Source organism: Camelus bactrianus, chromosome 4, assembly GCF_048773025.1.
Source record: "Camelus bactrianus isolate YW-2024 breed Bactrian camel chromosome 4, ASM4877302v1, whole genome shotgun sequence".
Lineage (NCBI taxonomy): Eukaryota > Metazoa > Chordata > Mammalia > Artiodactyla > Camelidae > Camelus > Camelus bactrianus.
This window is the reverse complement of record NC_133542.1, coordinates 45,570,869-45,590,554: the sequence shown is the minus strand read 5'-3', so window position 1 is coordinate 45,590,554 and position 19,686 is coordinate 45,570,869. Positions and strand designations below refer to the sequence as shown.

The window sequence follows — 19,686 nt, the reverse complement described above, 5'->3', positions numbered from 1 at the left end:
CATTGAATGCCTGTATGCCTGCTCTGAAATTTCACCACAGCCCTGTTTTGACAATCAAGGGGAGAAAAAAAGTTGAGATGAACTCAAGGCTCAGAGGAGGAACAAACTGGTGTCTGACACATCTTTGCTACAATAAAGAATGGTGCCCATTTCTCTCGACTTTAGGGTATGAGTTTTCTAAACCTCTATAAAGGTATATGTAGACATACATGCACATTTTTCTTTAAGTAAAGTAATATATGCATATGGTAAAAAATAGTTCAAATAATAAAGAAGTATATAAAAGGAAAAAGTAAAGCCTCCTCTCTCCCCAGATTCTAGTTTTGCTTCCTCAGGGTAGACATCGTAATTTTTTGCAATTTTTTTCTAGAAAATATCAATCCATATAATCATATACAAGATATACATTTAAAAGTTACAAGACCCATGAAGGGATCCCAATAACCATTTGCTGATACAGAAATACACGAGAGACAGAAGTAAAAAAGATAATTTTCTGCACTTTGCATTTTTCATTTAATAATATATCTTACAGAACATTTATAGAAGACGTGGCTCATTCCTTTTGATAACTAAAATGTGGCTTTTAACTGAAGATGCGCTTGTAATCAGAATTACTGAAAAATGAAAATGACAGAAATCACAACTTGAAAAAAACTTTTTCAACAGCAGCTCTGCTCAAACCCAGGTGCTCTAGAAAAGGGAAGCCACTTTCTGGAATATAGACTGTTTCAACAGTGAGCCTCCCCCCAAGTGTTAAATTAGTCAGATGTTCACTGGCTTACAAAGTCTAACCAGGGCCCTGCTTGTGAACTCCTACCCTGAAGCCACTCTAAGACAAATTCTTCTCCAATAATCTTATAAATCCCAAGTGCTGACACTACTTGGGTAATTCACTGGACTAAATTCATTTGGTCAGTACATCCATAGCCTTGCAATTTCTAATACACTAAGTTTTATCTTTTCTATTTCTAGTACCTTCCTTCTTTTCTTTTAAAATTTTCTTTTTAATCACAACTGACTTCTTTGGAAGTACCTTATGAGGGGCTTCAACAGACCAAAACACTTGAGAAAATAATTCACAGTGAGTCAGAATCAGCAGCCACAATAAATAATAGGATTAGATGCCCAAGGACTTCATATAATAGAATTATATGATTAAAACCAAAGCTACTGATACATATATAATGGAATATTCCTCAGGCATAAAAAAGTATGAACTTTCGCCATTTTTCAATGACATGGATGGACTTGGAGGATATTATGCTAAGTGAAATAAGTCAGATGGACAAAAACAAATACTGTATGATATCACTTACATATGGAATCTAAAAAATTACAACAAACTAGTGAATATAATTTAAAAAGAAGCAAATTCACATTTATAGAGAACAAACTAGTGGTTACCAGTGGGGAGAGGGTAGAGGGAGGGGGAATATAAACATAGTGGATTAAGAGGTACAACTATTATATATAAAATAAGCTACAAAAGTGTATTGTACAACACAGAGAACATAGCCAATATTTTATAATAACTATAAATGGAGTATAACCTTTAAAAATTGTGAATTACTATATTATACACCTATAACATATATTATATTATAAAACTACACTTCAATTAATATATATTATATATTATACTTTTAATATATATTATATATTAAAAAACTATAGCTACTGGGTATTCTGTAAGGTCACCATGAAAAAAGACTGGACCTCAATCATGAATTCCTTCAGGTTTGTACTTCTTTGCGATCATGCTTCTGCACGCACTGGTCACCTTTCCTTTCATACAATCTCTATTTGTTGAATCCCTCCCCATCCCTTAAGGCTAGTACAAACATAACCTCCTCCAGAAAGTCTTCCTTAATTCCTTTAGCCAGCTATGATTGCTCATTTTTATTAATTCTTGTGATAATTTTTGTATCTCTTATGATAATCTCCTTATTTTGCCTTATACAGGAATTATGCTTGCCTCCCTCCATTCCTGCCAAAGGTAAATTACTCAAAATTTTTCAAGACCCCACCAAATATAAACACTGACCCAACATTTTAGTTAGCTATGACCAAACACCACAGCAATGGGGTCAACATCATTACTTTCTTTAGAGTGTTAACAAAAAGATGTTCTAACCAGAGTCTGTAGTAGAATGGTCAGTAAGTCATGTAGAATCCATTGATGTTCTAAAGACAGATGTCTCTATGCTGACTAGAAATAATCACTTGCATATTAATGCCATGTCATATTTTATTAATTGCTTTAATATATATTATTTCATTTTTCACTTTTTACAAGCATCCTCTAAGGTAGAGAATATTATCTACACTTTATAGATAAGAAATATGAGGCCCAGAGAGGTCTGAGGTCACGTAGCAAATTCAAAGTATGCTAGATCTAGAAAAACAAATTCTTCTTATGTCCAACCTGAGGTTCTTTTCACTGCCTTAAATTACCTTTCCAAAGCACCCAGCACATCAAGCTTCAGCAAGACCAATCCTCTCCCAAAGCCAGTCCTACCTAAACCGGCTTCCCTAAAAGGACTTACCTGCCATTCATCAGCACCAGAACAGAACGATTGTTGACTTGATTGTCATTTTTATGCCTTTTCTAAAATTACACAAGAAAATGTTCAGGAAATAGACACAGAGCAAACTCCATGTAGGAGGTTAACATTCTGAAGTATTATTCAATGAGTTCCCCTTTTTTATAACTCTCCCTTACCCCAACCCCCAACAAGACCTTCTACCATTAAAACCAGGCAAAGAGGTTGATTTCCTCTGAGAAGCTGAGAAGGGAGGCCAGAGAAAGAACCAAGGGAGAAGAGAGTGACAAAATCTTGGATTTAATGTCAAGAGTCAAAGCCTAGGGTAATGAGAAAAGACAACTTCTGTCAAAAGCCACAGAGGAGAGAATGCAAAATGATGGGCAGGACTGGAGCCTTGTACACATTGGTAGGTGCAGGGAAGTTAAGTTTTCACAAGCATACCCTCCCCCGACCCCCAACCACAGTCAACACAAGAAGCTTCTACAGTGGATGCAATGAGGAAAGAGGAATAGAGGTCTTTTATTCAAAGACCAAAGGGGACAAATAAGGGTATGTCCTGATGCTAAGACTTACATGAATCCCCTCCTGCCTGCTGAGATTATTCCCTGGAGAAAGGGCAGGACTGGGAAGAGGGCAGAAAGAATCCTGAATATTCGGAGAATATTTATCCTAAAGAGACTGAGTTCTAAACTAGAAGCAACTGGATGTGTCATTCTGAATTGGCAAGTTTTGTTTTTAGCTCTCATTAAAAAGGGCTGGGATAGTGGGGTGGTGGTTATGCACTACACTGAGTTTAGTTGTAGAAAATTAAAGCTACATTTTTTCCCCACATCTGAGTTGTGATTGAAATTTAAACACTATATGTGCTAATTCTGGGTTTAAAGAGTTATAGAGTTAAAGAGCTGGAGAAAAAAGCTCTTTAAACTTGCGTCTAAAAATCTATCCTGACAAAGTCAGAAGGACTCTCTTAGGAAAGCCTCAAGTAGGTCAACAGGATGAGCTTCCAAGCCTCACTAGTAGGCATGGTACTGGTTCCTCACCCTCACCCTTCCAAGCCCAGCCTGCGGTGGGGAGCAAAGAGGAAGCCACGCAGCACTCACTGGGAGCCAGCTTCTCCTCCAAGGCCAGGAACAGCATTAGCCTCTGTTATGCCATGATGCTTTCTAAACCGAGGGTTCCTAACTGTGTGCACCTGATAGAATTGAAAGGTGGAAAGGGAAACAGGGAGACCTGGAGAGGAGAAGGGGAATGTTGAAAGGGAAAAGAAATGTAAGAACAGGAGAAAGAGGGAGAGGCAGAGGGACAAAAAGAGGAACATAAAAATGAGAGAAAGGGGAATGCAAGAAGAAGGGTGAGAGCAAACCTGGAGACAGCAAACCCAGGGAAGGAAGAGGTAGGTTATTAAAAAGGACATGGAGGGCAGCCTGGAAAAAGGTGGCAGTAGGAAGACAGAGAAAGGCCTTGTGTTACTCTTTTCTGGGTATGTACAGATCACCAATCTTGGGCTTAAGGGAATTACATATTCCTCTGGGGTGGATGAGGACACAGGGAAAGGAAACATCTCTTTCCTTTCAGTGGTTCTTCCTAGCACTAGGTAGTTCTGGGAAGTCCTTCTTGCCCCCCAGCCTGACCAGGTACAGTGAGGGACTAGAGGCCAAGGAGGCTACTTCACCATGTCATCGACGCCATCTTTCACCGCTGTTATGGATAGCACCACCATCAGGGGTATCACAGTCGTGTACCATGCCAAGGAGGAGATCTGGGGAATCAACTGGGAGAGGGAAGAAGAGAGAAACTTGGGTAAGAAAGCTTAAAGGACAATGTACTTCTCCCTACCCCACCACCATTTTCACCTCCCTAGACTCATAATAAGTTCCACTATCCTAGTTGCTTTCCACTGTTGTAGCCTCCAAATAACCACCCAAATATAAGGAAACATCTCCTAGGAAAGGATAAAAGAGATGGTAAGTTGGCCATGCATCTGTCCTGAGATCTACTACCTTTCTCTTGATGGCAAAGAGCCACTTCTCCTCCGATAATGAAGGTGCTGTGGGTAGGGGTGTTGAGAGTAGACATGGGAAAACCACGTACCTTCCCACACTCCTCCAGCAAAGCAGAAATGAGATGATCCGTCTCTCTCTCCCAACTTGTGCCTACCCTGCCCTACTTCCTTGCCCTGTGCTTTGGTTCTAAACCATTCTCCTCCCTCAGCACTCCTGTGTGTTACGTTTCTGTCAGGGAGGTTGGACAAGAAGGAGGAACGGGTTACAGCTGAGGTTAAGGTGAAGAGTCAAGTCTGTGGCCTTTTATGGTCAAGCTGAACTGTGGCCATCATGCAGTCATGATGAGGGAGCACCCCTTCCTTGGTATTCAGCAACCTGGTCTCCTTCCACCTGAAAAAGCTTCCTTCACCCTGCTTATCCTGACTACAGCTACTCTAGGGAACTGGCCTGAGACTCCAGCCATCCATTTGCCTATTACCTAAAGTGAGAAGACCTCTCACTTTAAGGAGGAGAAGGACTAATTACATCCTGACCCTAGAGAGGTTGATAAAATGCTCTGTGGGAAAGGCCCTAAAAGGCAGTACCTGTAGGAAAAGCAAAATGAGGAAATACGCATTTGCAAGTCTCTGGAACTGTTCAAATAGGTTCATAGGCAAGAAGTTTAAGGCATTATATTTTGAGGTCTTGATGCTATTGTTCTGTGAGTAAAAGAAAACAAGCACAATTAGAGGAACAAAAGACCCTATACCTCCCAGTCTTAACACAGAGGACCAAGACCACTTCAAAAACTAGGAAAAAGCCACAGCTCCTCGACATAGCAGGGGAAGGAGGCAAGAAGTGTTTGTCTCCCAACCCCGTTTTCTTTGAGGCCTAGAGTATCCAAAGATGGCAAGGATGATCAATATGGGACATTTTTAGGAGGGGCTGGATATATTTATGCCCTGAATAGAATTCTTTGTTTATTGATGCCATTAATAATGATGATGATAATAAAATTAACAATAAAAAGTTATACTTATTGAATATTTACTATGTGTAAGGGACTATTCTAAACATTTTATATGGCACAACTTATTTAATTCTCACAACTGTCTGAAGGGAGTACTATACGATCAACTTTTGAGGATGAAGAAATTGAGGCACTGAGGTTAATTTATTTGCTCAAGACCACACAGTTACTTGCAGAGTTGAGATTGTGCTATCCCCCGAGCCCCAGTTCACTTGTGCAGCCATCCAAATGCTTTCTTTCCTTAGAATCAGAAACCTTTCAGTTTCATTTCACTTTCTGACCCAAAGTCCTTCTCAGCTCTAAAGAGCAGGAAGGTTGTCATTTGTGTTAGCGCTACTCCAGAGCTTGCTAATGAAGCTTGTCTTTGCCTTGCAAGCCCAGCTTGGTGTGCCTTTACATGTTGCTTTCAATGCTGAAGGATGTCAGATGCCAAAAGCAAATTACTGTCTTTCAGCCTTAGCCCACTGAAGGTTCCTACACTGGTTGCTGTCAGCACTGGAGAATCACTCGCCCCTTAATTGTCCTGAGAGAGTCTGAAGAGTTTTGACCTACAGCTAAGCTATCATTTTATTGAGTGAAAACAGGAACTTGCTACCTCTTCAGTTCTGATCTCAAGATGTTGGCAGGACCATCTCATTTTCTACTTTTGGATCTTCAGTCTTTTGACCTAAGATGTGAGAGTTTGAATCTAAGAGCTCAAGAAGAATGAGACCAAATAATTCCCTAAGGATAGGGCTTCTCCTCCGCCTCTACATCTAGACGGCCAAACAAAAGAGTAAACCCACCTGCAGTCCTGGAAGACGGATACTGCTTAAGTATGAAGAATCTTGCTGGGCCCTACCTTGGGAAAACATCTGAATCTTTCTCTTGGAGAACCAACACCATTCTGTCCTATGGTTAAAACTTGCTGAGGAAGGCTACCTAGTCAAGACCTGCCTAAGGCCTATCTCCCTAGGGAAAAGAAGTTAGCCAAACAGCTTAGCACTTAGGAGTTTAGAGGTCAAGTTAAACCTACGATTTCCTTGGTGTTTCTCCATGATTTTCCAATTAATAATCAAACACTATACATTTCTCAAGGCTTGCTTTGTTCACAGCTCCATGCTGGGATATACAAGTAGAGGTTGAAAAAGAATTAAACAAGATCTCTCCTGGAGAGCTCACAGGTCTGTCTTGAATGGAGTTCTAACTAAATGACCTCTAAGGGCCCTTTGAGCTCTTGAGAGTAGGTTATTCTAACATAGAAATGGTTTTCTTTGATCATAAGATACTCTAAATTTCTCAGTATCTAAGACAACTTTGATACTTAGACCCAAAGATTGTTTGATCTTTTTCCTTACTGAAGCAGCTGGCTTTCACCATTGATTTTCCATTTGATTTTATAGTTAATTAGTGCACTTCACATTTCTACTCACTTGGGTAGCTGATTCTGTCTCAAGACAGACATATCAGTACTTCTTTACTAATTTGGCAACTACAGTGTTTTGTCCTACTCTTAAATATCAAACCAGAAGCAATATCTTAGGAATGTAGAACGTCTGCTTAACTATGAAATTCCTCAGTGTTTAGCTATTTTGGCAGAGATGAAAAAATTTAAGCATGATAGAGGTGGTAGATTTTGGTTTGGGCTATTTATTTATTTGGGCAGTGATGACTAAATGGGAGAATAGATAGTTTTACTGCACCATAGTAGAAGGTAGAGAGAGGGAAACCTGTTTCAATGGCCATATCCTAAACATTGTTATTATCCAGAACCAATTTAACTCAGAAATCATACACTAATATCCTACAGAGACTACAAATATGTACGTCTATGTATATATATGATATACTTATAGGACTATATATATATATAAAATTGCTTGTAATTGAAAATATTGGAAACAATCCAGATGTCAATTTATAAGGAACTGGTTACATAAACTATGTTAAATCTGCCTAGGAAACACTATACAGTCAAAAAAAGAAAAGAAGGAAAAAGCTAGTATGAAATTATGATTATGAAAACATCTCCAGGACATACTGTTAAGGTTCAGATAGTGTAAGAAAGTGGGCAAATGAGAATATATACTGGTATTTGCTTTATTTCAACAAAGAAGCACTGATGAACACATAAGAAATTAATAAAAGTGATTCCCTATACGGAGCAGAGATGTGGGCAAGGATGGGGTGTTGGAGCATGGCTTTTAAACATATATCTTTTTATGAGTTACTTATTCATAAATAAATAAATAAGTGAAAAATGAACAATTCAATAGAAGATGGGCAAAGATCATTAACAGTAGTTTCCATAAAAAGAAATACAAAGGCTAATTAACACAAAAAGATTATTGATCTTACTCAAAATTAAGGAAAGATAGATAATAATATGTCATTTTTCATCTAAGAGCCTGGAAAAGATGAAGAAAGATTGATAATACCAAGTTTGGCAGGAATATGGAGAAGTGAGCAGTCTTTACTATATGTGGAGATATAAATGGATATAATCTTTTTAGAGGGCAATCTGGCAAAATGTGCTGAAAATTTTAATGTGTTTTCCTTTTGACCCAGCCAATTCACTTCTAGGAAACTCTCATAAGGTATATTCACACAAATGTGCCGAAGTATATATAAAATGGTGTTCATTCAGGACCATTTATCATAGCAAATACATTTTTTTTGGAGGGGGCTCCTGGATATAAATAGAGACATTTAAAATGTTTATCAATAAGAGACTGGTTAAATAAATTAAGGTATACTGATACAACGGAAAATTATACTGCTATTAAATGAATTAGGAAGATCTATATGTACTGTCATAGACAGAGATGTCTAAGTGAAAAAGAAAACTGTGGAACCATGCTTTAATCTGTGCAAGCTACAGTATTTCTTTTCTAGGAACTATATATAAAACCCAAAATTTGAGATACATTCTCCCCTGACCCTAGGTTACTGGATTAATTTTAGTTTCTGAGCCTCATTGTACCAGCCCTCATTGTACAGAAGCTAGAAAGAAAGTAGAACCTATGTTGGAGGGTCTACATCTGGAAAGAATTTCCTGCCTCACTGACAGCGGGGAATATTAGAGGAGAATACCAGCCCACTTTTGAAACAGCTGGAGACCTGATACTGACCGGATATCCAAACAGACTGTTAAATTCCCTGTTGTTGGCTTGCAGATATCTCTCTTGTTCTGAAAAAGAGGAGAGAAATGATGAAAAGTATGCCCCTCTATAAATCAGCCTGGGATGCTGGCTGCTAGTGAAGACTTCACTAGATCCTCATACCTTCTCACTGAGGATATCGGTCCACAAAAAGGATTTTGTCTCTTTACCCAAAGAATCAAGAAAAACAGTAAAAATAGAAACCCTCAAGTATTCAAGCTTTCTGAAGGCAAGAGGACAAGTAACTTCTGAGGAATTCTCCACCAGAAATGCTTCTAGTAATCCTAGATCACATTTCTACAGACAACAGGATGGCCTGCACCAACATTACTGCCAAACACAGAAACCCAGCCCTCCTTCATAAGCTAATTATAGCACCTTATTTTAAGATATCTGAGGTTCTTTCCAAGGCAGCCTTTCCTAAACCTGCTTGACTAAATTTGAGTTAATAAATCATTACTGAGCATCTACTGCTTAGAAACCAGTGTGCTGGTTGCTGTGGGAGGATAAAAAGATGAGTAAGGTAGGGTCCTGACTTCATGGGACTTGTAATATAGTGGAGTCAGCCTCATAACTACAACACAAGACAAAATCAACACATCAAAACTCATAGGTGTTATGAACTATTACAAATAGCCCATTACCATGTTATGAAAAGTCTTAAAAACATATACTATCAATAGATCTTGTCCTGAATGAAAAATTTCTATAGCCTCTTCAATTCTTCATTGGTTCAATGAGCATTTATTGAGTTCTTGGGAGGTGTCAGGCCCTGTGATATGAACATTCATGTAAAAGTTTTTGTGTGGATGTTTCTTACATCAGGCAGTGCTTGAAGTTCAGAGATTTGCACAAATTGCAGAAAAGGTGAAAAGGGGATGTTTAGCTCTTTTTATGCAAGGATTTGAGTATACAGATTTGGAAATTACACAGATTAATTTGGAGAGAGTTAACATTTTCACAGTATTAGGTCCCCATCCAGTAGCATGCTATATCCCTGGAGAGAGAGAGAATTGTTGGTGTGCCCCCAGGAAGCCACTTCTTGGTGCATGATGATAGTGTCCGTACAATCACCTTGCTAGCAATACATAAACAAGTGGCTCTAAGTCCTGCCTGGGCTAGTGTACCACCCAGCTATGTAGCTTGAAGTTTGTTCTCCTGGACTACTGCATTTCTTTCCTGTTGTTTCATTCTTGTGATTACCAGGATTAGCTGAATAAAGATGGGGGAAGTTAAGATGGGACTGAGAGGATGTTTTGCTGTACTCTGCTTTGACTAGTTAATGGCTTATTTACAACTTTGTGACACAAGAGCTTCTGCTAACCATTGTAGGTCAGGTTATCCCAAGTGGTGGAACATGTATGGCTCAGATAATCTAGCTGCATCTAGGATTTAGAGCTGCTGCAGGGCCTATGCTCTTTGTGCAGGGACTTTCTCAGGGGCCTAGACGGCGGCCTGATTAGGGCAGAGTACCAGGGCAGTTGAGATTACCCAATCCATGAGCAGGCTACTTTTCTACTACATTCATATTCAATTTTCTCAGGTGCTGGTGAGTGAAATCAGTCTCTCTTATGCCATTTGCCCCTCCAATCATACCCAACAGACAAGGACAGCCTTTCCATTTATTCAAAAATATTATTTTATGACTCTAGATAAAGTTCTAGTATTTTCTTATTGAATTTCATATTTCTTATTTAATTTCATCCTAGATATCACTGACTATTTTTTAACTTAATAAAAGTCTAACAGGTTTTCCCAGCAACTGGTCTGGGTGCAACAGGCTATTCTCTCTAAGCCCACCAGCCCCAAAGGATGCATGGAGTTGAGGCTCTGCACAACAACTGAATACATACCTCCCTCCTTGAGCTTAGGAGTGAAATAAAGCAGGTAGACCCCAAAGATCAGAGTCTGAGTTGCTGGAGACAGACTGAGACTTCAAAGTGCGGGACAGGATTAACCTGCACCTAGTTCTGGCTCTTTGATCCCAGGTCTGTCATGAAAGAAAAGGAAAGAAAAAAGAAAGTAGGATTTTCATCAGGAAGGGAAGAGGGATTGAGGGCTAGAATGTCAGATTTCATTAGATGCCTCTAAAAAAGGAAAAGCAAGAATAATGAGAAAAGTGGTTAAAACTTCAGTATGCACAACCATTTAGAAGAAGAAACTAAAAGTCTGAGAGAAAAAGACAAGCTTAAAAAGAAAGTAGCTAGTCCTGTTTGAGATAATAAAGGCAGAAAAAATAGTTTTTTGACTAGATAATACAAGATTAATTCAAGATTCCCTAGGGCTTATGAATACGGTTGAATACTGGGATGACCAAGTGTTTTCCCCATTACTTGGTAATTCAAAGTTTATTCCTGTTTGGCTGAAATAAGAGTGACAAAATGTGAATTACGGATGAGAGGTTAGAACTATAGAAGATTGGAAATTAGCCTACACAAGGAGAGTCTAGGAAATGGTCTAGTTGAAGTAGTCATGACTATGGAATTTAAGGGGACAAACACCTAGATCTAGCCTCAGGTGACTGGGGAAAATGCATCCTTGATTGAGTCTACAGCCTATTTAGTAAAGGTCTGGTTTCACAAAGACTTGTGCTGAGAGCTGGCCTAGGGGTGGTAAAAATCATTAAATTGAAAGGGCCAGATATCTTAGTGAAGTTCCACAACGCAACTTGGTATTATAAAATGTGCAGTGGACTTAGAGTTAAAAATATGGCAGGCTCCTGCAGTGGTTAAAAACATGGGAACTATGTTCAATATTTTGTGATAACCTATATAGAAAATAATCTGAAAAAATATATATATAACTTTGCTGTACACCAAAGCTAATACAACATTGTAAATCAACTATATTTTAATTAAAAAAAAGGAATATGAACAATTGAGTCAGCCTGCCATGGTTCAAATCTCAATCTTTCACTTAACTGCTTTGGAATGTTACTTAATTTCTGAGACTAATTTTCTTCATCTGTAAAATGAATGATAATAATACCTACTCGAAAGGTTATTGTTAGAATTAATAAGTTAAGGCATGCAAAACATTTAAAAACAATTCCCAGTATATGAAAAATGCTCAGAAAATTTTAGCTATTCTAGACTGGGCTCTGTGACTAAATTGTTAAGTGGCTTAGGGCAAGTCAATTTCCATTTCTGGGCTTTAGTCTCCTCATATGTAAAACGGGGTAGTAATATCTACCTTATATGCTAACATGAAGGTTAAATGAGATAGTAATCTACATAATACCTGACATGTCAAAAATACTCATTAAATGATATTTTTTGTCCTTTATCTTATGCTATGTCAAGGAGATTCCATAAGCACCACTGATACAGTTGTCTGTGCTCAAAGTCGATTTTGAACTTTCGGCTATCTCCTGTGGGTGTACTAAGCTGATTCAGCCAGTAGAGAAGAAAGGGTACACAAGACACAGTCTAGTAAGGCAAACTCTACTTAGTCCTTTGGTGGGATGGTAATAGAACAGAAATGTCAAAATAGGAGAAGCCTCTGTCTAAGGATGTCCTTAAGAGTTTTGATCCAAATGCCAGGGTAAAAAACATAGCTCTTATGCAATCTTGATGTAATCCAACTTCAGGTTTTAGGAGTTAAAGCTACAGAAAACTGGAGATTAGCCCAGAGAAGGAAATGGCAGAAGGTAAAAGGAAAATGAACTCTGTAAGAGGGAACTAGAGAAAGTGGCACATTGAAAGAAAAGGAAACAGGAGGAAGAGGGAAGGAGAGAGAAAAAGGATAGCAGATAGCAGTCAGGCTTGGGAGGCTCTGAGCAAATTATCTCCTTGCTCCTAGTGGGAAATCAGTCAGAAACAGGATTTTCCAACCAAAGACAGAAGAGCAGTGAGATGATCTTCAGGAGTGCAAGTCTCTAACTAGTAGATTAGTCAAGGCCCCCTCTCCTTATACCACCAGACTCCCAGATCAGGTAAGCCCAGGTAATGATGACAGAAACAGCAGTAACCCCTTGCTGTCATTCTAGATCAATAGGTGGTTTCTCCCACGTCACTTAATGCATGTGGCTGAAACTTTCCCACCTCTAAAAATAAGTGAAGAGAGGTACCAGGGGAGGATAACTGACCTGACTAATTCCATAATTTCTGGAATTTCTCATCAGATTGGTTGGAGTCAATTTACAGAGAAATACTGGAATTTCTTAGATTCCAAATGATCACAATTTATACTACCATAGTCAAATAGCATAATCTGGAATATTATGGCTATCAGTTGATTTAGTTAACCATATGGCTTCAGTCTTGGGAACACAAGAACATTTGTATTTCATCTCTCCAGACTGCATTTCTAAGATATCTGGAGTACAGCCACCTGATGATATTTCCATCTAAAGAATGGTAAGAAGAAAGCTAAATGACATAGCTGAGAGTCATCATGGGAGAGTCTGTGGTCCTGCAGAAGAGGCAGTAACTAATTTGCTTTCTCATCACCATTTCATTACATATTTCTGTTTCAGTCTATCCACTGCTATGTCTCATGGTTTACATTCAGCTCAATTATCATACTTATGATACCATCTTCTCTCACTAAACAAAGAGCTCCTTAAAGATACAGACCATGCCTTTTTTCTTTTTTGTTTTCCTTAAATCTCTGTATCTCACTGCTTAGCTCAGCATTAGGCCCTGGATTTAATAAAGATTTGTTGAATGAATAAGCACACAAGTAAATAGATGATTAGAAACATATTTTGTTGAACTGTGATCAGATTTCTGTCCAAACCCCTCCAATGGAGGATAATAACCTTCTCCCTGTGGGAGTATTTACATAATCAGAGAAGAGCTGGGGTGAAAGAGAAACCCCAGCTACTAATTCTTTGTTGATCTTCCTATGCTAAGGTCAGCAAACAGGAGGATAATCAGCATGGCTGAGTAGGTGGGGTGGAGTGCGGTGTCAAGAGAAGCCTGGAGAGGAAGCTCACTAAAGTCTCGAATGTCATGAAAAGTCTAGTTCATGAATTACCGTGGCTCTCCTGTTGTCTATGCCTCTGATCATCCTCTACAGCTGCACTAATTCTCCTGTCCAATTTAGCAGAACAAGACTAGAACTGCTCAAAGAACAAGACATTAAAGAAAATCAACAATTAAAAAAAAAAGCAAACTCTAATTTATGAACAGGATACCATACAAGATTGGTTTGGCTGGCACAATTCAGGATGTGCTCAAAACCCAAGGCCCCACCCCCTATTCCTCTTGGAGACTTTTGGTTTCTGTCCTTCCCTTCCTGCAGGAGAAGCTGACAGAAACATCATCCATTCTACCCCAGGCAGATGGAAGAAGTTGAGAGTGGTGCTTTGCCATTCTGACTCATTTGGAATGTAGAACCAATGATTTCACATCAATGTGTTAAAGGTAGTATCAGTCATGTTTGACTGAACTGCCAGACATCACTTTCAGTTTTTCTCATTCATAAAACCTTCCGTAGGACAGGAGATGAGAGGCTGCTAAAGAAACAATTTAAGAGATTCAAAACTTAATCCCCTTTGTTTAGGGAGGCCAGGTTTAACAAATAAAAATACAAAAACAAAATATGTCCCAAATATTACATGGAGCATACTTATACTAAAAAATTATTCACTGTTCACTGACATTCAAATTTAGCTGGGAATCATGCATTCTATCTGACAACTTTGTCTTTTACTGAGATCAGGAAAAATTAGTTCAACTGTTGCTCTAACTTTTCTAAAGAAACAGAATTCTAGAAACTGTCTCTAAAAATTTTAGATGTCTGTTTTATTTTAAATAACTTTACTGAGACATAATGCACATACCATACAATTCATCCGATAAAATAAAATGTACAATTCAATGGGTTTTAGTGTGTTCACAAAGAGTTGTGCAACACTGATGTCTGTTTTTTGCGTTTATTTAGATGTGGTGTTGTATGGGGCTCTATTACTAAGGCTCTGATTAACTTTCTGCCCTACATGCCACCATATCTATGCCCTCCTCCTTCCTGCTATTTCTTTTTCTTTTTACTTTTTCTGTCCTTTCCTATTAATTTCTCCAACTTAGTTATTTTCCCTTTGTGATTACACTTTTTTCTTTAATTGTTTTTCAAATCACCAATGTAATACATAAATATATTTTACCTCTAAAAGATCCAAAACCAGAAATATAGAGAGAAAAAACATAAAGTTTTACTTTCCCATGCCTTCCACTCCTTCTTCCTTTTCCAAGGAAACTACTGTTAATAGACTGGTGTATAGCCTTTGGGTCCCTTCCTTAGGGTATTTACCTACAAACATACATACACACACACACACACACACACACACACACACACAAACAACTGTATTTTTTTTAACAAATGAGATCCTGCTATATTGCTCTGCTAGTTGCTTTTTTCATTTCACACTACGTATCGGAGATCTTTCCATGTTAATATATACAAGCATGTCTCACTCTTTTGAATTTACTACCAGTATTGTTTAACTACCTAGCAATACTTGTTAATAATTTTTCTTGTTGTGTTATGGCAGTTTATGATAACAATCTTGATATTTGTATATGTGTATGAGTGGTCAAGGAGAGGGAAAGGAGAAATACAGTAAATGGGACAAGAACAGGGGGAGCTCTCTAGGCATTGTGTGAGAGATAATTCAGTAGAACCACACAACATATATGCAAAACAGTAAAGCAACAGTTCAAGGCAGGATATAAACAAGATTAAAAATGAACTGTAGAAACCCAAGAGAACCAAAATTGTACGTCCCCACAAAAACTTGTACATGAACGTATATAGCAGCATTGTTTACAATAGCCAAAAAGTGGAAACAACCCAAATGTCTATCAACTGATGAACAGACAAACTGCGGTATGTCCATACAATAAAATGATATTCAACCATAAAAAGGAATGAAGTACTGATACATGCTACAACATGGATGAACTTTGAAAACATTAAGTGAAAGAAGCCAGTCACAAAAGGCTACATATTATATGATTCTATGTAAGTGTAAATGGGTTATATATATGTCATGTCCAGAATAGACAAATCCATACATAGAAAGTAAATTAGTGGTTGCCAGGGGATGGAGATGGGGGAATTGGGAGTGAATGCTAATGGGTATGGGGTTTCTTTTGGGGGTGATGAAAGTGTTCTAGAATTAAATTACGGTCATGGTTCACAATCCTGTAAACATACTAAAAATCACTGAGTTGTATGCTTTAAAAGGGTGAATTTTATGGCAAGTGAATTGTATCTCAATACGGCTACTAAGTTTAAAAAAAAACTATAGAAATCAAGCACTATAGGAATTCAAGAAGGAAAGATAATGCCAGAGGGTGTGGGGACTGGTGGATAGAATTACTGGAGAAGGCTTCAGGGAGAAGGACTTGCACTAAATCTGAAAGATGAATGTAGGTTCAGGATAGATGTAGGGAACACATATCTAGGCAGGAAGAAGAGCTTAATGAGATACTTGGTCCTGAGACAAGCTGTATGATAGAACAGTTGGTAGGAAGAGTCTGAAGGAGGCAGGAAACAAGGCAGTCAGGCCTTTGATGTCTATCAATGATCTTAAATTTTACCTCATAGCTGACAAGGAATTCCGGAAAGATTTTGAGTAGGGAAAAATGTAATATTACTAGAATTTCAGAAAGATTAATATGATATATTTACAGACTGCAGACATAAAGATCACTTAAAAGATTGCTGCAAGTATGGAGATTCCTCAAAAGACTAGGAATAGACTTACCCCAGATCCTTTCAGTACTTTGATTCACCATAGCAAAGCATGGAAGTGGTACAGAAATCCTCTCTAACACTATTCCAGATCCACTTGCTCTGTCCACACAAAGTCTGCAAAGGATGATCTGATCTGCCTCAGCAACATCTTTTCACATTGGCCACCTCCTTTTTAGCAGGAGGTGGTTATAAAGGATGGGGAGAGGAAAGGAACACATGCTTTTCTGATGAACCTCCAAATAAAAGTATAAAGTAAGATAAAAGTACAAAAGATGAGAGATTGTTACTACTCAAATTTTCAAATGACAAAACACCAGAGCTTGTGATTGTAAGTACGAAGTATTTACTTCTGCAAAGTATATTTCCTTTCCTGGTCAGTTTGCTTGATTGGTAGCTTGGCCCGTCTGTTTATCTGTCACATACGAGAGTGCACACACACATGCATGCCCACATGAATACTTTTTAGAGGCAATAATAATGACATACAGATTTAGAGTTCACCAACCTCCACTTTGTCTGCCCTCACTTTGCCTATCAAGTAGAGACATTGCAGAGTAGTTCCAATTATAATTCCATGGAATTTCTGTAAAGGAAATACAGAGATTTAGAATGAGAATTTCTCATTGCTTGATATCATTTTACTTAAATGTATGCTTAAGAAGATTGGAATTTGGATAAAATCCTAAATAAGTCTACCTCTAAAATGCTTATGCTAAATTTTAGAATTCATTTCATACATCCTTATCATAAAGTTATATTTTCAAACCTTGGGAAACAAATTCTACTTCTTGGCAACGAAATCTAAGCTGATAACTATAATAAGTCAGAAAATTTATCTGAAACTTGGAAACAGGCAAAAAAGAAATTATTGGGTGATCTTTTAGTGAAGTTCTGGGCTTATACCTTTGATTAGTTTTCTATTGACTGGTCTACTCTATATCTGCATAGGGCAGTGATTAACTTGTAGATTTTTACCCAATATAGATACAAGTATTTTATGTCTGGTGGAAAAGATAACTCCAAAGGTTATGATTAATGCACTTTAGGACTTAAATTAGTTTTGTGTGTAACTGAGAAATCTTAACACTTCTTTATGAAATTGCCTACCAATACATGGCTCCTAAGTTTTCATTTGAACTGGTCTTAACATCTTATTGATTCCTTCATTAATTAATGAGATATCTTTGACATCTCTTCATTTTCTATTTATGAGTCTTTTTTTTTAACCTTTTGAAAATTATACTTTCTCAAACTCCATGAGTATGCTACATAGAAAATCCTTCTTTCTCTCCATCCTTAACCCAATTCAGGAAAGGCCAATAAAGTACATTTATTTTAATTAATTAATTTCTTTCAGGTCTCCTAAGTCACTAAGTGTGCATAAGCCAAGACTAGAAAACTTTACGTGTAGCTTCGTCTTAAGTTATCCCCCTCAAATCAGATGGGATAAAAATCCATAATCTTGACAGGAGTATAAAGTCTAAGTAAAAGAGTGTTTACAATCAAGGGATATTCAGCTGTCAGAAAAAAAAAATTACCTGGACACAACTGTGATCACTTTAGAATAAGAATGCTTCTTCAAGGTCTGCCCTCAGTGAGTTCCAAGTAACCTCATCAAGGATACAATTCATATTTCAATAATCTAGGCAGAGCTGCATAAAGTAACTTTATGAGCCAGGGAGTTAATAGCAGTTAGATGAAAAACAATAGGGAACAAAGTGCTGGGTATTGTGACAAATTGGTCAGTACACGCTTTCTATAAAAGTATCGAACATTTTTTTAAAAAGCAAAATTAAATATTGTGTAGGCCGAACAAAATTCACTTGTGCTGCAATCTTTATACCCCAACCTAAGGGCTGTTTCTTCTGTCACCAGAATCTGTGTGCTCCTAACCAACACTAGCAGTTCTAACAGCACCACTCCCTAGGCACCCAGTCGTACTCTCAGTTACCTGCACCCCCAAAGTAGGCTCAGGGTTCATACTGTTGCTGAGAAGGGACAACCAAGGATGGGATATCCTGAAGTTCTGGATTCTCTCCAACCCCTGCAGGGCCATCAGCCACTCTGAAAGGGCAGCCTGGCCAAATGCACACAAGCAGCACAGCTTGGAATTTGAAATGCTTGTAAGACACTTAACAGCCAGCCAGGGACCTGAGTAATGACTCCTTAGCTGGAACCAGGCACTCACCCAATCTTGTGACACTCTCTGCACACACATCACATTACACAGCAGCCAACTGGAAAGTACGTTTAAGCTGTTTAACTCAGAGGAGTGGAAGAATGGGAGGGAAGAGGGGAAGAAATGGGATGTGGGAGGAAAAAGGGAAGAAATAGAGCAAAAAAAGGATTAGGAGTCAGAAAACTGAGTTTCATTTCAAAATCTGCTACTAATTAAGGACAATATGACTTGGAGCAAGTTATTAACCACTTCACATCTCAAATTTATTCTAAAATGAGGATATGTGTGTATGTGTGTGTGTGTGTGTATAATTTTTTATAAAAAAACAAAATACACTAATTAGATCCAAGATGGAGAAAAACCTGGTAAGGAATAAATTTGCCAGAGAGAGGTTTAGGGGTAATTATGTATTACAAACTAAGCACAACATTAGTTTCCATTAGGGGGCTGAGAAGAATAGCTACAAGAGGATTAAATTAAACAATATATGGAAGGGTAGGCACAGAGCTCAGTGGTAGAGTATGGACTTCACATGCACGAGGTCCTGGGTTCAATCCCCAGTACCCCCCTTAAAAATAAATAAATAAGTAGTGTATGAAAATGTCTGCCACAGTACTTGACACAAAGTAGTCAATCAATAAATGGTGGTGTTTTCAAACTTTAATATGCCCTCCAGATTGGTTTTAAAAAATCAAGTCTAATAATACTGTGTTTGAGAGAAAGTGGAACCACTGGAACACTTACATACTGGTGGTGTTAAAAACTGGACAACCACTTTGGAAAACAATCTGGCCTTATAAAGTTGCTGGAGCATCTACCCTATAACCTAGCTAGTCCATCTTATATATACCCTAGAGAAACTCTCATACTATACCATATACAAGGATGAGTGCAGGAGCACTGCTCAGAACAGCAAAACTGGAAACCAACCAAATGGTTATTAATGGTAGAAGGAAGAAGTAACTTGTGGTGTGTTCATACAATGGAAAGTGACACAGGTGTGAAAATGAGCGAGCTAAGTTATACACGTTAACACTGTTAAATCTCAGGAATTTAACATTAAGGGAAAAAAAAAACAAATTGCAAAAGAACACATAAT

General features: G+C 38.0%; 1 protein-coding gene across 39 annotated transcripts in view; it reads right to left on the bottom strand.

Annotated features, from left to right (window-relative positions):
- The window catches only part of LOC105067319 (phospholipid-transporting ATPase FetA-like), a 75,321-nt gene that overhangs the window by 31,411 nt on the left and 24,224 nt on the right, over positions 1-19,686 (bottom strand). For 23 of the 39 annotated variants that reach the window (XR_012506414.1, XR_012506415.1, XR_012506418.1 and 20 more), the window contains 5 exons: positions 16,914-16,991; positions 8,672-8,730; positions 5,137-5,250; positions 4,222-4,320; positions 2,550-2,611 (listed from right to left, as the gene is read on the bottom strand). Coding sequence is in view for 31 of the 39 variants with exons in the window: in XM_074361774.1 (XP_074217875.1) it covers positions 2,550-2,611; positions 4,222-4,320; positions 5,137-5,250; positions 8,672-8,730; positions 16,914-16,991 (412 nt within the window). In the remaining 8 variants the exon portion in view is untranslated. Of the gene's footprint in view, positions 1-2,549; positions 4,321-5,136; positions 5,251-8,671; positions 8,731-8,824; positions 8,949-10,554; positions 10,692-16,913; positions 16,992-17,946; positions 18,061-18,596; positions 18,642-19,686 lie in introns of those variants that run through there. The other 16 variants (XM_074361786.1, XM_074361784.1, XM_074361787.1 and 13 more) reach the window with 11 other exon arrangements.